The sequence below is a fragment of the Phyllostomus discolor genome, chromosome 14, assembly GCF_004126475.2.
Source record: "Phyllostomus discolor isolate MPI-MPIP mPhyDis1 chromosome 14, mPhyDis1.pri.v3, whole genome shotgun sequence".
Lineage (NCBI taxonomy): Eukaryota > Metazoa > Chordata > Mammalia > Chiroptera > Phyllostomidae > Phyllostomus > Phyllostomus discolor.
The window spans coordinates 44,983,168-45,004,076 of record NC_040916.2 but is presented as its reverse complement, the minus strand read 5'-3'; the positions used below and the strand labels follow the sequence as shown (position 1 = coordinate 45,004,076).

The 20,909-nt window shown below is 51.7% G+C and overlaps 2 protein-coding genes across 8 annotated transcripts; one reads left to right on the top strand and one right to left on the bottom strand.

The window, feature by feature from the left end:
• Nucleotides 1-707: 707 nt before the first annotated feature.
• On the top strand, nucleotides 708-9,655 carry MINDY1 (MINDY lysine 48 deubiquitinase 1). 7 transcript variants are annotated; one of them, XM_028502798.2, is made up of 12 exons: nucleotides 708-851; nucleotides 944-1,317; nucleotides 3,474-3,577; nucleotides 3,767-4,481; nucleotides 4,881-4,938; nucleotides 5,354-5,418; nucleotides 6,055-6,213; nucleotides 6,567-6,669; nucleotides 7,030-7,172; nucleotides 8,230-8,421; nucleotides 8,709-8,861; nucleotides 9,120-9,655. In XM_028502798.2, the coding sequence occupies exons 4-12, from the start codon at nucleotides 3,840-3,842 to the stop codon at nucleotides 9,198-9,200; spliced, it is 1,596 nt and encodes a 531-aa protein (XP_028358599.1). In that variant the 5' UTR covers nucleotides 708-851; nucleotides 944-1,317; nucleotides 3,474-3,577; nucleotides 3,767-3,839; the 3' UTR covers nucleotides 9,201-9,655. The 7 variants fall into 7 exon arrangements, with proteins under 7 accessions (XP_028358599.1, XP_035871353.1, XP_028358598.1 ...); XM_036015460.1 differs by having other exon boundaries at nucleotides 3,474-4,481; XM_028502797.2 differs by having other exon boundaries at nucleotides 717-1,317.
• A 1,053-nt stretch (nucleotides 9,656-10,708) lies between these two features.
• On the bottom strand, nucleotides 10,709-19,915 carry ANXA9 (annexin A9). Its single transcript, XM_028503078.2, has 14 exons — nucleotides 19,756-19,915; nucleotides 19,519-19,594; nucleotides 18,747-18,837; nucleotides 18,496-18,592; nucleotides 17,826-17,920; nucleotides 17,515-17,628; nucleotides 17,200-17,290; nucleotides 16,148-16,227; nucleotides 15,905-15,964; nucleotides 15,316-15,400; nucleotides 15,080-15,175; nucleotides 14,939-14,997; nucleotides 11,234-11,356; nucleotides 10,709-11,033 (listed from the first exon to the last, which is right to left on the bottom strand). The coding sequence occupies exons 1-14, from the start codon at nucleotides 19,760-19,762 to the stop codon at nucleotides 10,971-10,973; spliced, it is 1,137 nt and encodes a 378-aa protein (XP_028358879.2). The 5' UTR covers nucleotides 19,763-19,915; the 3' UTR covers nucleotides 10,709-10,970.
• Nucleotides 19,916-20,909: the final 994 nt, after the last annotated feature.

Genomic DNA, 20,909 nt, shown 5'->3' with positions numbered 1-20,909 from the left:
AAATGTCTCCTCATTCTTTTCCTGAACTGTTGTAACGTGTGTTCTTTGCTCTCTACCTCCTTAATCGTTCCAAGTGCCCTTTCAGCCTTCAGAGTTGCTTGAAGTTTCATCCTATGGCAGCCCTGTGTGTAGTTTGGAGGGCCCTTCAGAATGCAGAGTTGGGTCCCAACCTCCTTTAACTGCCACCTTCCAGCCCCACAGCAGTGCAGAGTGCTGCAAATAAATGTACTCTCACCATCAAATGATCCCTCTTTTAGCAATCCATCCCTTTATCTCCTACCACCAGAATAACACCAGCTTTTCCTGTTCCCCAAGCTAGGAGCACAGAGGAGGTGGCTGATTATGCTGAGGCCTGTGGTGGGAACAAGGATTAGAGCCCAGGGGTATTGGATCTCCTGCTTGCTCAGCTAGTTCTCTCTCTGCTGCATTCTTCTTCCCAGAGTCTGGGCTTTCTTCCACACCTTCTTCTGCACTACCAGGGGCATAGCCCAACCAGTTTCATTTCCAGGCTGGGGGGGAAAAAAAAAAGGATAGAGTGAGAACTTGGAAAGAAGCAGAATTTTTTAACTTTAAGTAATTGAACATGCAAATATCTTGTTCTTTGGCCCTGCTTCTGTGGATACAGAGCAAAGGACTGCCTTACTCAGGCAGAAAGCCCAAATCCAACGCGCTGCTGCTGTCCAGCGCGGCTCCTCCCCACCCAGCAAGGGCACTTGCTCTTCCCTGTTCTCACCAGAGAGGCACAAGCGCTCCGGCCCTTCCAGCGGCAGGCAGAGCGAAGAGAAAGGGTCTGTTGTTTTTCTCTCCGTGTTTCTCTCTCCTCCACTGCTGATCACCAAGCTGCTGACCAGGTCAGAAAGCCTTGATGGAAATCCTCCAGTGCTGGGCACGCCCCTTCTCCTCCAAGGAGGCCGTCCTTGACTAATTTTTCTTTGTCCCGAAGGGAAGAAAAGAGAGAGGGAGAAAGAAGGGAAAAGAAAAACCTTAAACTCCCTTTGAAAACCAGTTTGGAGTCAGGGCCTGGAGCGCACGCCCTAGACTCGGCGACTCGAGAATCCCGAAGACACGCTCTGAGCAAGCCGGGAGCACCTGGGCTGCACCCCTGCTTGCCGTCGCCCTCCTCGTTGCCCTGGATCCTGGGCGTGAGTCCGGAAGTGGCCAGGACCCGGCCAGGACCGCCGCTGGTAAACCTTGTAAAAGCTCTAGCGTTGACAGCTGGAAGGCAGCTGGGACTGTGGCGCCCCCCTCCTTGTACCCACCAGCCCCATCCAATTGCCGAGCGGAACCCTCCTCAGTCCTGGAACAACCTTCTTTAAGGTAAAAAACTTTATTTTACCCATTTCCTTCACCTCTTCTCCTATCCCCAGTTCTCTTTTTTCTCTCCATCTCTGGGGAGGTGATACTGACTGTCCTTCCACCTCTGGCCTCCACAGGTCTGGCCTCTGGGAGCAGTAAGGCAGGGGACTGTGTTTTAAAGGGGGTGCTGCTTGGTCCCTTCACTTTCTGCTTTTAATGAAACCTCCTTCGCCCCATTCCAAGCAAACACTGTAGTGGTGGTTGACTTATTCTGAGGGGACGATTTAAACCATTAGTTGCTTGAAGATTTGGGTCAGACCGAAAAGGAGAATGGAGTGGGACAGTAAGGGACTTGCAGGGAGGAAAGTTCCTTGGTGGGGAGGTGAGGGATTGGTTATTGAAGCTCCCTACCCTTTTTATAGGCTTCTTCCAACTTTTGGCTACTCAGTGCCACTGCTAGGGAGGAGCCAGGGCTATTTTAACTCCCTCACACTCAACCAGAGATAATTCCTGCTGGAGACAACGTGTAGGACTTGAATTGAGGAAAAGAATGGAATCCTGACTTGTCTGAGCTCCCTCCCCTCATCCTTTGCTGCTGTGAAACACCCTGTGCCCCACCCCACCAGGTGTGCACCTCATAGGTGGAAGCCCTCCATTCTGTTTCCTGCCCCTCCTTTTAAGACTTAGCCCACTTAGCTTTGCCCAGTTTTTCTGAGACCCAGCTCCTTCCCATGTCCAGCTCCTGGTTTGTTTTGGCTCATCCCCCCCAGACAAGCAGCTGCACAGCCCCCATTTCATCATTGATCACTTCTGGCATTATACAGAGAAGATAAGAAGTGCTGCTTCTTTTCTGCTTTTCTCCAAGCTGTTTAAACTTTCCCAGGCTCATCCTAAGTGTCATTTGGGAGGGGAAGAAAGAAGGAAATAGAGAAAAACTGAGTGTCAGGCCTGTAGGCAATTTCTGCTACTCTGATTCTAAATTAACAACATGCAAATGAGGTACGGTTAGCATAAATTATGTTTGAATCAGGAGGATGATCAATTTGAGTGACTAGGCATATTGCATTAACTTTTATGTTCCTCAACTTCACCTCCCAGGCCTTACCCTTGCCCTAAATTCCTGCAGGATTACAGGAAGCATGGTCTCAAGTTAGGAAGAAGCCAGAGAAGACAAGATTTTTGACAAATTTAATTCCTCACCTTTTCTTACCGCGTCAGGGGTGAGGGGAGTATGTTTTCCAGAGGGCAGATGTTTTCCAAAGGGCGGGGTTTGTGGCTTTTTATGGTTTACTATCCACAGCATTAATTAAATGTCTGTCCCTGCTGAACTTGATGTTTAGTGCCAGTGAAGAGCAGGTTAAACAGGTCCAGTGTTCACATCTAAAATGACCTAGATGGGAATAGATAGAAAGAACGTATGCACATGTAAATGAATGTAGAGGGAGTATTTTTTATGTAAGTTGATAATCAGCATTTTATATTCCATATACATAGTGGCAAGATAGTATCTGTGAATTAAGGTGGTTTGGGGAGCAAAAAGGAACTGAGGAGAAATTGGCATCTCAACTCTAACTGTGCAGAGAAGCTTACTGGAAAAATTAGGAGTGGGGGGTGGGCAGTGGTTTTTGTGCTCCTAACCTGAAGTTATTTATTAGCACAATCTCTGATTCCAGCCCCTAGAGCCTACATTTCCCCTCTCTGGCCTACAGGAAGTCCCTCCCAAGACCTTTTTGTTGTGGTTTGAGATTGTGTAAAAGCTTAGTGAAATCCTTTGAGCAGGACTTCTTTCTCAATGGTGTTTCATCTTTAGGGGCATGGTGCGGACTCTCTGCCTTTCCCCTCTTCCCACCAAGCCCTGCGTGACTGTTCATCTTTCCGCCCCTGCACGAGGCAGAGAAAGGTAGCCCTCAGGATACAAGCAGCCTGTGTGCGCAGCACGATCCCCTAACAGCCAAGGGGTGGGGCTTGGTGTAGGGCTGGAGGAATTACCTCCACATGGGCTAAGGTGGGGCTACCAACCTTACAGAGTGAGCTGAAGAACGCCCCTGAAGAATGCCCTGTTAATTACCATTAGCATAATTTTAACATTTCTTTCTCCATCTCTTTCCCTTCTGTCTTTCTCCTTTCATTCTCCCTTTCTCTGTCTTTTCTGCATTCCTTGTCCTTATCTGTTTCAGGGAAGCCGACCCCACCCGATGTCTTCAATCCCACTGGAATCGTCCCTCCCAAACCTGAAAGCCCTGTACACTCCTTGGCCCCATCTGGTCACGGCAAGTTAAAGGTAAAAGGGCCCAGCCTGGGGCTGCTCTTCTGTTTACCCAAGCTGACCGAGACACTAATCTCCCCTGCCAGGAGTGGCTGCGGACGTTATCCAGCCTTCCGCACCACATTCCTTTTCTAAGACTTCTCTGGGCCTATTTGCTTTCCAGCCCAATGATCTCCTTTTTATTGGATGGTCTCTCTTTTGCAGTTCAAGCCTAGACTGGGCAACTCCCTGAGGACTGTAAAGTCCTTTGGTGGCCCCCAGTTGACCTCTTCTGACCATGGAAAACCATCAACCTGAGCACCCGATCTCTGTCAAGGCCAGGACTGCAGAAGCAGTCAGCCCTGAAAACCACGAAGTGCTATCAGAACCGGAAGAGCACCGCCAGGACAAGGATGCTGGAGAGGCTGATGGGGCAGCCAGAGAGGCTGTTGGGGTGGCCGGAGAAGCTGATGGGGCAGCCAGGGAAACTGATGGGGCAGCCAGAGAAGCTGATGGAGCGGCCGGAGAAGCTGTTGGGATGGCCCGAGAAGCTGATGGGGTGGCCCGAGAAGCTGATGGGGTGGCCCAAGAAGCTGATAGGGTGGCCGGAGAAGCTGATAAGGCAGCTAGAGAACAGGAGCCAGAAGATCAAGGGTCACTGCCAGTCCAGGGCCAGGATAAACCTGAGTCCCCTCCACCTGATGCTAGCCCAAACCAGCTGGGGCCAGCCCACCAGACACCACCTGAAGCAGAGACAGTGGGGACGCACTCCAGGCCCCAGGAGCTTCCCCAGTCCCCCAGGGCCCGACAGCCCGAGCTGGATTTCTACTGTGTGAAGTGGATCCCCTGGAAGGGAGCACGGACACCCATCATCACCCAGAGCTCTAACGGCCCTTGTCCTCTCCTCGCCATCATGAACATCCTCTTTCTCCAGTGGAAGGTAAGAGGGAGTTTGGCTGGGGCTCAGAGAAAGTGTGGGGGAGAGGGCTGTTCCTGACCCACCTCCTTGGTCATCCTGACTTTCTCAAACCAGTCAAAACTTTCCAGATTACTCTTGCTATCTCTCCAGCTTGAACAAATGAGATCATATGCTCATAAAAACGAAACAAACCATTCTGTCCTACTCCTGTATCTTCTTTCTAGCAAATGGGAAGGCCTTGCAGTATTTAACATTCACTCCCTTGCTTGCTTGCTTGCTTGCTTTGCAAGCCTCTTTCTACCACATCCCACCGCTGTATAGCCCCTGTCCTCCCCCTGCCTTTCTGTGGGTTTCTCCCTCCGTGCTCTGGGAAGGGAGGCACACTCATGGCCAACCCCTTGATTGCCCCTCTTCCTCCAGGTGAAGCTGCCCCCTCAGAAGGAAGTGATCACATCAGATGAGCTCATGGCCCATCTTGGTGAGTGACTGGGCCTCGAAGAGGAATCACACACAATTAGAGGCGCTACCATTCAGGTGGAAATCCAGAATATTGAGGGACTTCCCATTAGGGGCTCTGGTGTGTCGGGGAGGGTGAAGGTCTTGGGGGCATCTCTGTAAGGCTGGGCCATGAAAAGCAAAAGTCAAGGTGTCAGGTGTCCTGGGTTGTAACCCCAATTCTGTCCTTACCTTGCACATGTGACCTTGGGTGGGCCCTTCATCTTCGTGAGCGTGTTTCTTCCTCTGAGAACTGAAAGGTCAGGGTTAGATCCTAAGGCCCTTTCCAGCTCTGAAAAGCTGTGGTTCTGTGACATCACCCCCATCTGTTCTCCAGAAGAGGAAGCAGCTTTGGGGACAACTGGCGGGGTAGGCTGATAAAGACTCCTGTCTTATAGGAGACTGCCTCTTGTCCATCAAGCCCCAGGAGAAGTCAGAGGGACTTCAGCTTAATTTTCAGCAGGTAAGCCAAAGGTCTGTGGACAAAGGGGTTTGCGAGCTTGTAAGGGGACAGCCAGGCTATTAAGAGACACCATTCTCAAGAGGGTTTCTTGGTGCCCTGACTAGAGTAGGTCAGTGGATAGGGCGTCATCTTGCAAACTGAAAGGTTGCTGGTTCAATTCCCAGTCAGGGCACAAACCTGGGTTGTGGGCCAGGTACCCAGGTACTTGGTTGGGGGCATGCTAGAGGCAACCAATTGATGTTTCTCTCCCTCTCTTTCTCCCTCCCTCCCCCTCTCTCTAAAATAAATAAAAAAATATATATTTTTTTAAAAGAGGGTTTTTTGAACAATGATTTCTTCCTTCAGGAGGAAGAGGAGGGTAAATCTCTGTCCTAGAAAATATGTTCATTATAGAAGATAAAGAAGGGTTGAGGCAGGGGAAGGAATGGTATGGCTTATAAGGGAACCAGGGATGAAAAGCAACAAGATTAATTTTTTACTTCTAGGGGTGGAAGTGGAATGGGGGGCAGGCTAGACCATCATTTTCTTTTCTTCCCCCACCTTCTTTGAGCTAATAATTGACGTATAACATCGTGTAAGTTTAAGACATACAATGTGTTGACTTAACATATCCATGGTTTTCTCTTCTGCCTCCAGAATGTGGACGATGCAATGACAGTGCTGCCTAAACTGGCCACAGGCCTGGATGTCAATGTGCGGTTCACAGGTGTCTCAGACTTTGAGTATACGCCCGAGTGCAGTATCTTTGACCTGCTAGGGATACCTCTGTACCATGGCTGGCTTGTTGATCCACAGGTGAGGGCGACAGGGCCCAAATGAGACTCTTACCCAGTTCAAGCTGACAGAGAAGCATAATTTTGTGGGGTGGGGCTTAGGGAGATGGGAGTTAGGGAGGTAGGGGTTAGATTGGCTTGGGAGAGGAATGAGGTATAGAGGCAAAATCCAGTGGAGAATTCTTTGAATTAAGAAAAAAAATTTGTTTGGTAACATTCAAATGCAAGCAAACCATTTGTAGTTCTTTAGACGTCAAAAGTTTCAGGAACCTTTGGTGGTAGGGTTGCAGTCCTTGTGGGCTTGGTTCATCGTTTCCTTCCTAAAAAGATCTGAGTTTTTTTTTTCCGTGCCACCCCGCTCCACTGCCCATGCAGAGCCCTGAGGCTGTGAGTGCAGTTGGGAAGCTGAGTTACAATCAGCTGGTAGAGAAGATCATCACCTGCAAGCACTCCAGCGACACCAACCTCGTCACAGAAGGTGAGGTCCCACCCTTCTCTTCCTTCCGTGGATCTCATGTGGAGGGAATGGTGGCTACTTAGATTTGTTGTTCATTGTCTTTCTCCCCCCAGCACATCCCCTGAGAATGTAAATGCCGCGAGAGGGAGTTTGGGGAACAGTGTCAGTTAACTGATGTGTACCCTTAGTGCAGTGCCTGGCACAAGGTGGCTGCTCAGTAACTGTTTGTTGAATGAATAAACAGAGCCAGGCTTCAGGGGACGGGTTACACAAGGTGGGACCATCCCCAGACCTTTGGGCAGGGACTCTTTGGATGATCCTTCTTTCTGTGGCCTTTGGATTCAAGCCAAGGCCCCACCCCCGCTCTGTGCCCCTTGGCAGGTCTGATTGCAGAACAGTTCCTGGAGACCACCGCAGCCCAGCTGACCTACCACGGACTGTGTGAGCTTACCGCAGCTGCCAAGGAGGGTGAACTTAGCGTCTTTTTCCGAAACAACCACTTTAGCACTATGACTAAGCACAAGGTGATGAGGCAGTGCAGGTGGGGGAGGGTTGGAATGCTGTTTATTTTCTCATCCCTTTTTCTTCCCGGTCAGTGTTGCAGCCAGCACAGGGTAGATTGGGCTCTGGTAACAAATGACCCCTAAAATCCCTGTGGCTCGCCACGGTGTAGGTTTATGTCTTTCTCATGCTGCATGTCCACTGCAGGCTGGCTGTAGCTGTCTCCCATTGTCTTCACTCTGGATCTCAGACGGACAAAACAGCCTTTATCTGGACTGTAGGAGAGATACCACGTACTCACCTTTAGTGCTTCTGCCTGAAATGACACGTGTCATTTCTGCTAACATCTCATTGGCCAGAGCAAGCTATAAGGGAAAAAGCCTGCCATCAGTGGGACAGGAAAGTATAATCTCCTGGGAAGGAATTTTTTTCCTAAAGATTTTATTTATTTATTTTTAGAGTGAGGAAGGGAGAGAGAAAGAGAGGGAGAAAAACATTGATGTGTGAGAGATACACTGATTGGCGGCCTCTTGCACACTCTCACCTGGGGACCTAGCCTGCAACCCACACTTGTGCCCTGACTGGGAATCGAACCTGTGACCTTTCTGTTAGCGGGCTGGTGCTCAATCCACTGAGCCACACCAGCCAGGGCAGAATGGAATTTTTGAACAATACTATAGTCTTCACAAGTTAGAAATTATCTAAGCCCTCTAGGAATTGAGAGAAGAGGGAGGGGTCTTTGGTTCTCCAAAGATTTATCCTCATGAGCACCGGCCGAGCCCAGAGAACAATGGGAAGTGGGGTAGAAGCATGATCTCGTGTGGGACCCCAGCTCTGAGGACTCTGTGCTTGGCCACAGTGACCACCATACTCCTACGCAGCAGACTGTACACTCAGATTTCCCTTCCCTCCCCCCTCAGCCACGTGTGTTCATGAAAGAGCCACAAGCTCTGACACTGACACATTCCTGCTGGTACACCAATTGGGTCAAATGGTCTCTGTGCATCTCAGGTGATTCTGGGCAGCAAACTGCTTCCATGTCGTCTATCCTGCTCATTAGTGCTATTGTCTTCCTTGCAGAGTCACCTGTACTTACTGGTCACTGACCAGGGCTTTCTGCAGGAGGAGCAAGTGGTGTGGGAGAGCCTGCACAATGTGGATGGGGACAGCTGCTTCTGTGACTCTGACTTCCACCTAAGTCACTCCCTGGGCAAGGGGCCTGGAGCAGAAGGTGGGAGTGGCTCCCCGGAAAAGCAGCGGCAGGTCGACCAGGTGTGTGGGACTTTTCTGGCATTGGCCAGCTGCATGTACTGTTCTCATCTAGAGATGGTAACATGGGACACCTGTGCCCCTTTGCTCTGTTTCCTTGGGACCATCTCCATGCTTGGTGTGTATTCTCTGTCACCATAGAGATACACTTGGCTGTGTATGCTGCTCTGGAGGAGGGGGAACCAGAGAAGTTGAAGGATGAGGAAAAACTGGTTTGGAAACCTCAACCTAGCTCGAATATCTCCCAGGCCACAGCCCACCTCACCACCCTGTTCTTCTTCTCTCTGTAGGACTACCTGATTGCCCTGTCCCTGCAGCAGCAGCAGCAGCCTCAAGGCACGTTGGGTCTTAGTGACTTGGAGCTGGCCCAGCAACTTCAGCAAGAGGAGTACCAACAGCAACAAGGGGTCCAGCCTGTGCCAGCAAGGGCCCCGTCGCCCCAGGTGAGCCCTTAGCGCTCGCTGCTCCACCTGCCAGATGTTGCACCCCTGCTTCTCCCCGTCCAGACACTGGTTATTGTTATTCCCGCAGTTGTCTCTTCGAGATTTCCCTTGGGGCCCTTCTCTTGTCTGGGTCCCTTCCTATCTTTCTCTCCCCCCCCCCGACCCTCCCAGTCCTGACCCTGCTTCCATCTAGAATCTCTGTTCTTGTGCTCATTCAAACTCGTTCAAATGGATGACCACTTGCTAAATCCCCCACAGGCGAGAGGACCGCCGCCCGGACGCCCAGCCGGAGAGCGCCGGCGGAGGCCGAAGCCAGAGTCCGACTGCGTCCTCCTGTAGCGCTGCCCATGCCGGGCTGCCCTGCCTCTCCTTTCAGAGGCTCTGGCTACTTTGCTTGCCTCCCCAGGTCAGCCCCTGAGATATGCAGGGTAACTTATTTATGGACTCTTGGGGATCACAGCAGGCAGTAAATGTCAAGATCAGACTCAGCGACATCCTTGCCCTCAAGTGCTGCGGCTTCTCTCCCTCCCAATTACCCAGGGCAACAGTGGGACTGGTGGGGTGAGGACTTCTGGTTCCCAACTCCCCTGTCCCAGAATATCACACTACTGTGGAGACTCCAGGGTGAGGTCCCTGTCTAGACAGCATCTGCCTGGCTTCCCACCCTGACTGACTGGGTCCTTCTGGACATCCTGCAGGTCCGTTCCCCTTGTTTCAGGATTTGGTTTGGATTTCTATCTCCATTATTTGTAATGCCTTCCTAGGGGTTTGGAAATAAAACCTGATTCCTGAGATCTGTTGTTTGTCCTTACCCCGTATCAAGGGGGTTAAGTATTTGACCCAACGGAGGAATGCAAAAGGCGGGCGAGGGGAAAGAGGTATGAGGGGTTGCCTGTCACATCGGACAGAGCCAGCAGGGGGAACCACAGCCTGTTTTTCCTTGTTTTTGTTGATCTGTTTTTTGATAGGTCCTCTTTGGGAAATAGTTCTCCAATTTGGAGGTGGGTTCTCTCTTCGGAGATACGGATTTGGGGGTTGTGCTCCCTGCTAACCTGAGACTTCCCGGGCAGGCCAGAGGCAGCTTGATCCTCTGCTTGCCTCCCAGTTTCTACAGATGGTCCTTTGCTACCTCTGACCATTCCTGGCCTTGTTCTGATTTTTGTTTCTCAATTATTTTACCTAAAATTTCCTGGGGAAGAGAGAATAATGGGGGGGGGGGAACACCCCTAGGGGAGAGGGGCTGTTGATAACCGCAGCACTAGAGCCCAAAACAGGATTCCTGTTGAGTAACCCAGCGCACGTCTACTTCCAGGCCTCCTCCCCACCCACGTCCTGCTCCACCCTAACTTCAATCAGGGAACACAAACAAGAATGAAGTTGGCTAAAGACGACCGGCATCAGTGAGGTGTTCTGTGCAGGGTATGGGAAGGATGAGGCAGGGCAGAAACTGTCCAGCAGCTCCTAGTAACCCACGTCCAAGACAGAGCTAGGCGAGTCAGGTGCAGGTACGGGCGGAAAGGACAAGGCCAGCCCCACTTGCTGTTGTGGCACCAGGTGCCTAGCCCGCCTGTGACCTTGTTAAACATGACTGCCATTTTATTCTTCTGAGCTTGTCCCCAGGACTGGGAATTACTGGAAGCAGAGACAGAACCACTCCCTACAGCCCGGGGCAGAAGATAACATCGGAACAAACTGCAGCCTCCCGTTACCACGCCCCCAACAGCCCAGGGGCCTCACCACAGCAACCCCCACCCCCACTTTTAAAATCCAATTATAATCCAATAAAAGCCCAAAGCCCCCACCCCTCAAGGCTGGTGTATCTCTCCACACCAAGCCCCCCTCCTTTCTTGGAGAGTGAATAAAAACTTGATTCTTTACACCTTCCTCTCCTTGTGAATGCTTTCACAGCCCGTACCACTGACCACCGTAGCAAGTATCACTTTGAGATGAGAGAAATTAAAGGATTTAAAAGAAAACTTTGAGTTCCAGCCTCAGGAAGAAGCTCGAACATGCAATTCTATTTCTGGCCCAGCTGGTCTCCTGCAGGCTCAGCCAAACATGGGATCTCAGATCCCTGACTGTGTGTGTGGACGGAGGGGCGGAGTGGTCTCAAAGGTCTTCAGCCCTGCACAGCGCTAGTAAGGCTGGACGGCAGTCCCCTTTCACTGCATCCTGCAGACAAGAGAATCAAGTGTCAGAAAGGCCCGTAGCTCTGTAGCCCAGCCACTCTGCCCCCTCCCTTGTGCTGATCCAGAGCTTGTCTGGAGCCTGGAGTCTCACACCAAATTAACCAAAGACTCATGAATTATCCAGGACATAAGCTTAGCTGTGTGCAGGGAGTGCAGCGAGGAGGTGAAGGGTGAAGCTGTCACCTGGAGGGAAGAGTAGAGGGACTTCCCAAATTTCTTTTTGAACTCAGCTCGGATGCTTAGCAGGTCAGTCTCGCTTCTAGATATAAGGATGCGCATCAGGACTTTGTAATTGGGCTCAGTTCCCTGGTAGAGGAAGAAACGCATGGGGTGGGGTGGCAATAAGATTCTCACAGATTCTAGAAAGTGGGGGTGAGGTGAGAGTAGAGGCAAAAGAGGAATATACATCATCTAGGGCACAGGCGGCAAGCACAAGGCCCGAGGGCCATATCCAGCCCTCCACCTTGTTTTATCCGGCCTGCACCTTGTTTCTACCCAGCAGCGGCACTGAGCTCTCGCTTAACTGTTAAGGAGTGGTTACATTCATACAGTCCTAAAATTACATTCGGCCCTTTGAAGGCAATTGCGAAGCTGATGTGGCCCCCGGTGAAAATGAGTTTGACACCCCTGATCTAGGGGAAGAGTTGTCTCTGTCCGTATGGAAGATCATGCAGCAGGAAAGATCAGGCTCTGGAGGAAGCTGGAATCCTATCCTTTCCTTCCATTTGACTTTCCTGGCCCTGACACTAACTAGCTTTGAGTCTCACTCCTCCAGGGCTTGGTCGTGGGCAGCTCCAAAGGCAGGTACTCAGAACACAGGAAAGATTGCTACCTGTGAAGACTTCCCTCATGAAAGCCAGGAAGACTGTTTTTAACTTCCAAGTTAGTGAAGATCCAAGGAGGACACCCTGCCCGACTCCTAAACCGAGCTCAGGGGGCTCTGATAGGGAGCTGAGTCATGTGACTTCCGGTTCTGCTCTGGACCCACCAGGGCCATCTCGCTGCCTCATCTTTACACATCAGTTTCTCCCCGTTGGACCCCTGGGGTTCAACATCACTGTCTTCTTTCCTGTCTTTTGGTTAAAGAAGGTAGTGGAGGGTTTGGTATAGAAATAATCGAGGTACAACACATGACCAAGGCATGGATTACAATTGATTATAATAAACAGGTTATCATGAGAGATTGTTAAATAAAAGCTTTTGGTTGCAAAAAATCCTGTGTGTGCCATCAGCTGTGCCCTAGCTGCTGTTTCCTAGTGCCCTCTTTTTCAGAGTGTGCTCAGTCCCTTGACCCACACTCATGACATCTCCACAGATCATAAACTCCCATGAAGAAACAAAAGGAAATGATGGGCCCTGGGTGGCTCAGTTGGATGGCACGTCATCCCATACACCAAAAGGTTGGGGTTTGACTCCTGATCAGGGCACATACCTAAGTTGTGGGTTCGATCCCCGGTCAGGCCAGGGTGTGCACTGGAGGCTACTGATGGGTGTTTCTTTCTTACATCGATGTTTCTCTCTCTCCCTCTCTCTCTCTCTCTCTCTCATCAATAAACATATCGTCAGGTGAGGATTAAACAAAAAAGAAAATGACAAAGTAAAAAGAGGATGGATTCATTACTTAATTGTCAGTGGGCCTAATAGCTACTTATTTTTTTTTAATATTTTATTTACTTATTTTTAGAGAGGGAAGGGAGGGAGATAGAGAGAGAGAGAAACATCAATGTGCGGTTGCTGGGGGTTATGGGTCTGCAACCCAGGAATGTACCCTGGCTGGGAATCAAACCTGGGACACTTTGGTTCCCAGCCCAAGCTCAATCCACTGAGCTACGCCAGCCAGGGCTGCTACTTAATTTTTTAATCTTCACCCGAGAACATGCTTATTGATTTTAGAAAGGGAAAGGGAGGGGGGTCGGGAGGGAGAAACATCTGTGTGAGAGAGAAACATTGATCAGTTGCCTCTCCTATGTGTTCCAACCAGGGACCAAACCTACACTTAGACATGTGCCCTGACCAGGAATCAAACCCACAACCAATTGGTCTAGGGACAACACTGCAACAAACTGAGCCACACCAGCCAGGGCTGATGGCTACTTCATTTTGAATTTCATGTATCATCCGTTTTGTACTGTGATAATGATTGCCCATTGCTCCCCAGAATCCATTCTTCCCTTCTTCTAACTCTTGTGACTTCAGAGTTGTAGAATTGGAACAAGAGTCACTCATTAACTGAATATCCCCACTGGTACACAAGTGCCCTCCACACCAAACCTATATTAAACATAAACCTAGACTTGGTACTTGAGAAGATACTTGGCATCTGAATGGCGAACTTTTTTTTAGGACTTTCTGCTTTTTAAAAAAAGTTTCAGAAAAATAGACCTATATTATTTTTTGACTCCTATTTCTATGATAAATCTGGTGATCATATTCAAGAAAGTGGGTCCTGTATCCAAATACATACATCACAATTATTCACTGCTGCAATACAAGTTTGTTTTACAGCAGTAAATTAGGTAGCCACAGCTCTTCAAGTGACGCTGAGTGTCGACTCATTATAATAGTGCGGGCTTTACTGGGTAAGTATAATCATCACTGTGAAAGTGGAAATCTCTAGATGATAAAACAAGTGCTTATATGCACTGTCTTTGGTTGGTTCTTTGTTTTGGGGGCTTTTTTGGTACTGTCTTTTGAATAGCTGTCAACAAGGCATGATGGTTTCTCAACCATTATACCAAGAGCTATTCTATTTTTATAATATTCAAATTTTAGGGGATTTTAGTATTCATAGGTTTTGGGGGACAGTTGTACTACTGGAAGGCCGGGCTCAATGAGCAAAATGACTGGACTCTGCTTATGAAATTACTCCAACCAAAGTGACCAATTTAATTATGAATAACGTGGAGCCAAGTGTGACCAGTGTGGAGAAAGGCGGTCCTAAGTGCTAAGAGCACTTACGGTAGAGTTACAGGCATACCTTGGAGCTGTTGCAGGTTCGATTCCACGCCATCATCATAAAGCGAAGATCACAATAAAGTGAGTCCCACAAGTTTCTTTGGTTTCCCAGTTCATAGTAAAATTATGTTTACACTATGCTGTAGTCTATTAAGTGTGCAAGAGCATTATGTCTAATGAAACAATATATATACCTTAATTTTAAAATACTTTAGTGCTTAGAGATGCTAACTATCATCTAAGCCTTTAGTGAGCTCTAATCTTTTTGGTGGTGGAGGGCCTCACCTTCAGTTTGTAAAAAACTCAGTATCTACGAATGCAATAACACGCTATGGGACTGTGTAGACCCACACCTGCGGTACAGACCAGGAACTGACATGTGGCAGTGCAGCGGCCTCCAGGACCATGACGTGTTGTGTGGGGAGAACATATGCCTGAACAGCTATGTGACCTTGGACAAGGTATCTAACTCTCTGTGCTTCGGTCTTTCCTCTGTAGAACGGGGATCAACGGGAACACGTGCAATGTTTCCAACAGTTCCCGGCACACCGTGAGCACCTACGAAATGCTGGTTCTCGTCATTATTCTTGCTGGCGTTGTCACCATCGCCATGCTGGCAGCACTGAAACCAGAAGGCACTGTCTTCCGGAGCAAATTCATATCTATAGTTGGCCACCTAGACATTAATCAGGCCAAAATTTTAGCCTGAGTGCCCTTTAGGGTCAACGCTTAGCTTACTCGTCCACCCACAGCTCGCTCCTCTACTCTCGACAAGACAGTCGGTAAACCTAAGAAGAGAGCTGCGATGTGTTTATAAAGTAAATACGAGATTGTCACATTAGCAGCAGCATGAAACTCCCTCTCTCTTGTCCAGGAGGTATCTTCTCCACTTTTTGCTCCTAAAGGAGGAGGGAAAAGGAGTGTCCCTCTCACCTGGAGGGCTTGATGAAGTTTGTCGGCAAAGTAGAGTGCTGTGTTCCTGATCACTGAGGCTGGAAGCAAAGAGGGAAAGATGGAGAGAGGTAGCTCCAGCTCCAGGAGACTCCGACCCACGGGTCCTGAGCAGGCCCCTACCTAGGCTGAGCAGAGCCATCTGGGCATCTCCATGGAAACGGTTCCGGACAGTGTGCTCCAACTCACGCCCAGTGCACCGCTGGTACTGATCAAATACTGGCGGTATGTGGGAAGGGAGTCAGAAAGATAAATGTGGGGTGGGGGTGTCATCACAGAGAAGGGTGAGCCCTCCTCGTTTTCCTCAGCCAAAACCCATCATTACAGCAAGCAGGCAAGACAGGAGGGCTCGTGTGTACCTCGGACAAGGTGCTCAGGATTTCGCTGAGTGAGGATAAGGACCCATGTGCCCTCTGTGCCGGGTCCTTCAGCTTGCTTCAGTGCCTGGGAGTGGGAAATAAGTCAGGATCATTGACTGGGGGCTGGGGAGCCAAGCTTACGATGTTCCCAGAATCCATCACCATGATGGCGGAAATGGGATTAAGGATGGAAAAGTTATTTTAACCTGTATATTAGTTGCTTTTATTTATGGTTAAAAAAAAGGGGGGTCCCTGCCCCTGCAGTTTGTAATCCCTGACTTTGGGAAATCCTGGTACTCAAGGGAGTAGGTAATCCCCAAGGGAGAGTCTGGGGAGGGTCCCCCACCCAAATGCCTATAAGAGTTGACAGCTTGCTTCCTGTGAGTTCAGGAGTCAGAAGTTAGATGAATGAAAAGGCTTCAGATGTAACACTACCTGACATCCCATGCCCCCACCACACCCCTGAGGACTCCTTCCCCAAGGCAAGGGCAGGCCTGTGGCATAAGCAGGTGTATGAGTCACTGGCTCTGAGATACAGTAAAGGAGGTGTCTTACGTGCAAGACCGCACAGACTCTCAGCCCCGCTTACCTGGACATCCTGTTCTGTGAGGTTATAGTCAATGATTTCAGAGCAGCTCTCACGCCCCCCCTGGGAGGAGACACTCTCTCAGGAGAACTCTTTGAGGGGCAGGTTTTATCTCCAGGCTGACAAATCAACCTGGTCCCCCCACAAAGCCCTCTTGTCCATTACATCAAAACAATGCTCCCCACTCTGCCCCATACCTTTCCCAGATGGTGTAACTCCCTTCTTTTGCAAGTCAGCCCTCCTCACCTTGGCCAGAGCCAGGAACAGGTTCTGCAAAGTGCCACTGGTCTCAGATTTGATGTCCTCCTCAGCCTCTACCTGGAAATCTGGGATGGGGTCAAGAGCTCTCTGAATCCTCCTGAATTTTCTCAAGGTGGATGCCTCTAGGACCTGCCGAATGTCTGGCCCACTGTGCCCTGCTAAGCCTGCCAACCCTGCTTGCAGTAGCTCGCTGGCTGCTACTCCCAGGGTGGACGGCCACCCTGAATGCACTCCTAAGCTGCAAGTACCCCACGTGCCGCGGGATCATGTGCTGTGGTGTAGCCTCATCTCCAGGCGCCGACCTGCTGCGGGCAGGAGGCATCTGCTGTTCCAGCAATGGCCAGGCAGTGAAGAGGAGATAAGGAAACCCATATGATAAGGTGAGATAGCAAGGAAAAGTGATGTGAGAGGTAGGATGTTACAAAAGGAAAAGAGCAAGAAAGGGAGAAAAGGAAAAAAGGAAAACAACCAGGGAGAGAGGCAGGAGAAGGATTAAGAGATAGGCCAAGACTGGACATCAAAGGAAAATTGGGAAAAGAAATAAAGGGGGTTGGGGCTAAGATGAGGGTGAGAAAAGGCTAGTTTCCAATTAGTGGGTGAGGCCTGTGGCAGCCAGGAGCCTGAGAGGTGACACCTACAACTTAGAGAGCAGGTCCCCACCTTGCCCCCTGGCTGCAGCGAGGTTCAGTTCAGCCTGGGATGTGGCGTGACAGCAGAATCAGCATGGGGCTGAGAAGATGACATGGGTGCCCTTGGGACTGTCACGGTGCCCAGCACTGTCATTACCTTGGAATCTACCCTGGAGCCCCAGCCCAAGATGGTTAATCATTGCTTCTTGTTTTCATGATCACATCTGTCTGTCTCCCTGGAGAGACCAGCACTGGGTGGGGGCAGAAGGCCGGAGGGAGCCCCAGGTAACAGAACTTGGGCAGACAGGCTCCCAGAGGGCTGGCTCGGCCGGACCAAGCGCCAGAGAGGAGGGGACGGACCCTCAGATCCCGTTCCAGCTCCTGCCACCCCCTCCGTCCGGCTCCTACCGTGTTTGTAGACTGCCAGGCACTCCTGCAGCTGGGGTGGGGTGCGGGTAGCAAGAATTTCCACAACCACATCCTCGGCAGAACCTGAGTCCTACAAGAAATTGGGAGACCGTTCTGAGGCTGGGCCATGTCATTAGGATGGCAGAAAGCAGATGCTGACCACGTGTCCTTCTAAAGGTCACTAAGAGACATTGGAAGGGGACCTCTGCCAAGCCCCCTCCTCTGCAGTGGGCAAAGCCAAGCCACTCAGCCTTCTCCTTCGCCTGGTGGTGACTTCACTTCCCAGACACCCCATCGAGCCTGTTGTCCTTTTACCTTCAAGGCTGTCCTCAATTCCTGGGCATCAAAATGGGCTGCTGGCCGCAGCAGAGCCACCACGATCCTCTCGAAGTTGCCGGAGAGTGCCGCCTGCAGGGACTGCAGCAAGTCCTGCGAGTGGAGCACACGGTAGAGGAGCAGCTTGAGGGGCAGGCCCCAGGCAGGTGGAGGTCTGGGAATATTGTCTCAGGCCTGAAGCTCCGCCCCCATTTAACCAGGAGTCAGGGGGCGCCCACTATTGCTGCAGCCCAAGCCTTCCAGGGACTTCCACCCCGGCTCACTGCTCCCGGGAATCCCAGGGGGCTCACCTGCTGGGTGCGCTCCTGGAAAGCTCGCGAGATGAGCTGCCTCTGCTCTCTGCTGCGGTTGGTCAGCACGTCCGCAATGGCAGCGCGGTCCACGCCTGAACCAAGACGAGGGCTGCGCTGTATGCTGGGCACACCCCAGCCAGGGTCTTTACAGGGTTGGGGTGCCCTTGCTCCTCAGACCTGAAGCCTCCAGAGGAGCAGAGAACAAGATCCCGGGAAGAGCTGAAAGGACAGGAGCAGGGGTCCTATCACCCCACTTCCATTTGGTCTTAAAAGAGGATGCAAATAAGATGCCAAAGTAGCATGCAAACCCTACCCAAATATAGGCAAAGGTGGCCTGTGTGGCGGGAAAAATAGCTTTTGGGGATCAGCAGACTTGAGCTGGGATTCAAGCTCTGGCCTGGTGGGCTGTGTGGCCTGGGACAAGCCTCTCCTTGCCGCCCTGAGCCCCAATTTCCTCCTGGTGCAATAGCAGGACGGAAGACTCAGCTCCCAGGGTGTTGTGAGACTGGCTGTGACACACCTCCCATTGCACCTGCCATACAGGAACTAAGGCATTCCGAAAACACTTCCTGAGATCTCAGTCCCTCCCTGCCAGCTCTTTCTTGGTATACAGGCTGGCTTCTGAAAGCCAGACCCCAACCCTACATGCAGAGGGAAAGGGGCTCACCCTGGCCTGCGATGGCCCTCAGCAGCCTCTGCACGTCCTTGTCCACACTGAAGCTCAAGAAGGTCCTGAGGGTGCCCAGGGTCCCCCATGCTGCAGTCTGTGAAAGCAAGGAGGCACCACAGGTCTGCCCACAGCCTCCCCAGCGGGGCACTGGCGTGGCCCCAGGGCCCACTCTGCTTCCCTGTTCCCAGCCCCCTCACACCCTGAGTTGATAAAGTTCAAGTGGCTCCCACAGTCCCGGCAGCCCCTACCTTTTTGGCAAGGCCCAGGTGGCTGAGGATCTCTTGGGTCAGGGAGAGCCCCGTTTTCCCACTGGTCACAGACATGGTGCAGCCGGCCTCCCTGGGGAGGGAAACAGCAGCCAACTGCGGGAAATTTCCAGCCCTTCTGGGCCTCTTTATGACCTCTAGGCCCCGAAACCTGGGCTTCCATTGCCTGCTCATTTCCCTTGTTGTAGAAAAAGAGGACCTTAACCTGCTCGGCAGGTTCGGGAGCCCGAGTGGAGGGGTGAGAGGGGAGCCCCCACCTTCCCCACCTCTCACCCTCCTTCAGGAAACAAGGGCTGATCAGGGATGCTGCCCAAGCTGGCACCAAACAAACTCTCCCTGACTGCAGGGCCGGCCCCTCGCTCCCAACCCTTGGCCTGAAGTGGATGACCCCTTTCTGAGGTCCAAGTGCCCTTGCTTCCCCCGCCTGGCTGGGCCCTTGAGGAAAGGCGAGGCAAGCTGGCAGGAGCAGTAGGTGGGGTGGGAGCTAGCTCCTAACAGCACCGTCCCTGCTTCAGCCCCAGCCCACCAAGCTGCCTACCTCCTCCTGCCTCTCACCCTTGGAGTCTCTAGATGGGTTTCTAAGTCAGCAGGTGCAATTTCTGAGCTGATGTGAGTTTGTGTTCTTGTGGGGACATGGGTGCCTAGGTGAGGGAGCAGGTACTCATGTTGGAAAGGAAAACTCCTTTTTCCCTCTCCCAAGTGATCCACAAGCTCCCACCCCTTCTGATCCTGGGGGCCCAAGTCCAGTGCTTACCCAGAGGTGCTGGGGGTGAGGTGGGTGTCGTCACAGCCTGGTGGCGCGCCTGTGTGGGTACTAGCTCCTGTGTGGCCTGGTAGAGGTGGGGTGGGGGGGCGTGTGCAGCCCAGGTGGAACAGCCAGTCAGATGACCTCTCTAGCAGACCAGCCCAGCTGTTTTCTGGAGCTCTGGCCCCTCCCAAACGTGGGAGAGGACCAGGCTGTACTGGGTCCCACAAGCAAACACCTCCCTACCTAGCATCTCTCCTCCCAGGAACTGGGCCTCAGCCCACGCGTGAGAACTCTGCTCGGCTTCTCAGTAGCTCAGTCCCAGACACAGGAGGCTTTGTGCATTGCTTTCCCAGGGGGGCCAGGTGGGACTGTAGAAGTCCGGTCTCTACGGCCAGCTTCTGACCTGGCCCTGCCTCTGACTCCGGCTCCCTGGGGGGGCAGGTCAGACAGGCTCCAGGCTGATTTCAGGTTGATAGAGAAAAACCTGTTGGGGCACATACCAGTGGGGCACCCCAGCCTGCACCCCAGAGGGGGTCCCAGCCCAGAAACTCCCTTGACTATTGCCTTATTAGAGTCAGCCAGCTAGGGTGGGGAGGTCCAGGGGACTGTTTCTCTCTGTGGAGAAGGAAGGGCACAGGCATTTGGAGGTGAGAGCAGACCAGCAGAGTCAAGAGAGAAGAATGCAAAGGGTGTTCTTTCTGGATAGAAGCACTGTGCTCCCGAAAGGCAACAGGGAGATGGGGGAGGCTCCCCAGGTCCCTGTTTCTTAGATTCCTTCTACTGCCTTTTGGCTGCCAGGACTGTTTTAGCAGCTGGTGATGCAACCGCCGCAGCTGGGCCGGGTGCTGCCAGAGCACACAGCGGCAGGTGAACAGTTTTGAGGAGCCTTAGGGGCCCCTGAGCAGGCAGTTACTCAAACCTCACAGCCAGCTCCCTAGGGCCTGGGAGCAGGCTCCTTCCTGCCTCCCTAGTGGGGTCAAGTGGGGGCTGGGCCCAGAAGCTAGAGAGCTGTCTCCATTCCTCTGCCACTGGCCCAACCCAGGAAGGCCCTCCCTGTTTTGTCATGTGAGGAAGTACCTGCGGCTCTCCTACAGAGGAGAGCAGGGCTCAGGAGCTGCCCGGAAGTTAGATGTCCATGGGGCAGTTATTGCTCCTCACTTTTCTCTCCCGTTGAAGTGGAAATCACGCACTGGTTTTTGCTGGAGAACGTGGGTTCAGGCCCTAGCACTGCCACTTGGTATGTTCTGTAACCACAGCTAGTCATTTCAGGTCTGTGTCTCTGTTTATTTACCGCCCCCAAAAGGGTAGGGGGGAATATTGGGAAACGCTGGCAGGGGCTTTCTGGGGCACCCCGAGGCCAGGCTGCTTGGGAGGATGAAATGAGGTTGTAGATGTGA

Coding starts and splice junctions, on each gene's coding strand:
- MINDY1 (XM_028502798.2), top strand. CDS start 3,840: ATGGAAAACCATCAACCTGAGCACCCGATCTCTGTCAAGGCCAGGACT. Junction 4,482..4,880: donor TCCTCTTTCTCCAGTGGAAG/GTAAGAGGGAGT, acceptor CTCTTCCTCCAG/GTGAAGCTGCCCCCTCAGAA. Junction 5,419..6,054: donor TTCAGCTTAATTTTCAGCAG/GTAAGCCAAAGG, acceptor TTCTGCCTCCAG/AATGTGGACGATGCAATGAC.
- ANXA9 (XM_028503078.2), bottom strand. Junction 17,921..18,495: donor GAGGGCCATCGCAGGCCAGG/GTGAGCCCCTTT, acceptor GTCTTGGTTCAG/GCGTGGACCGCGCTGCCATT. Junction 17,629..17,825: donor TCCAGGAGCGCACCCAGCAG/GTGAGCCCCCTG, acceptor CTCCACTCGCAG/GACTTGCTGCAGTCCCTGCA.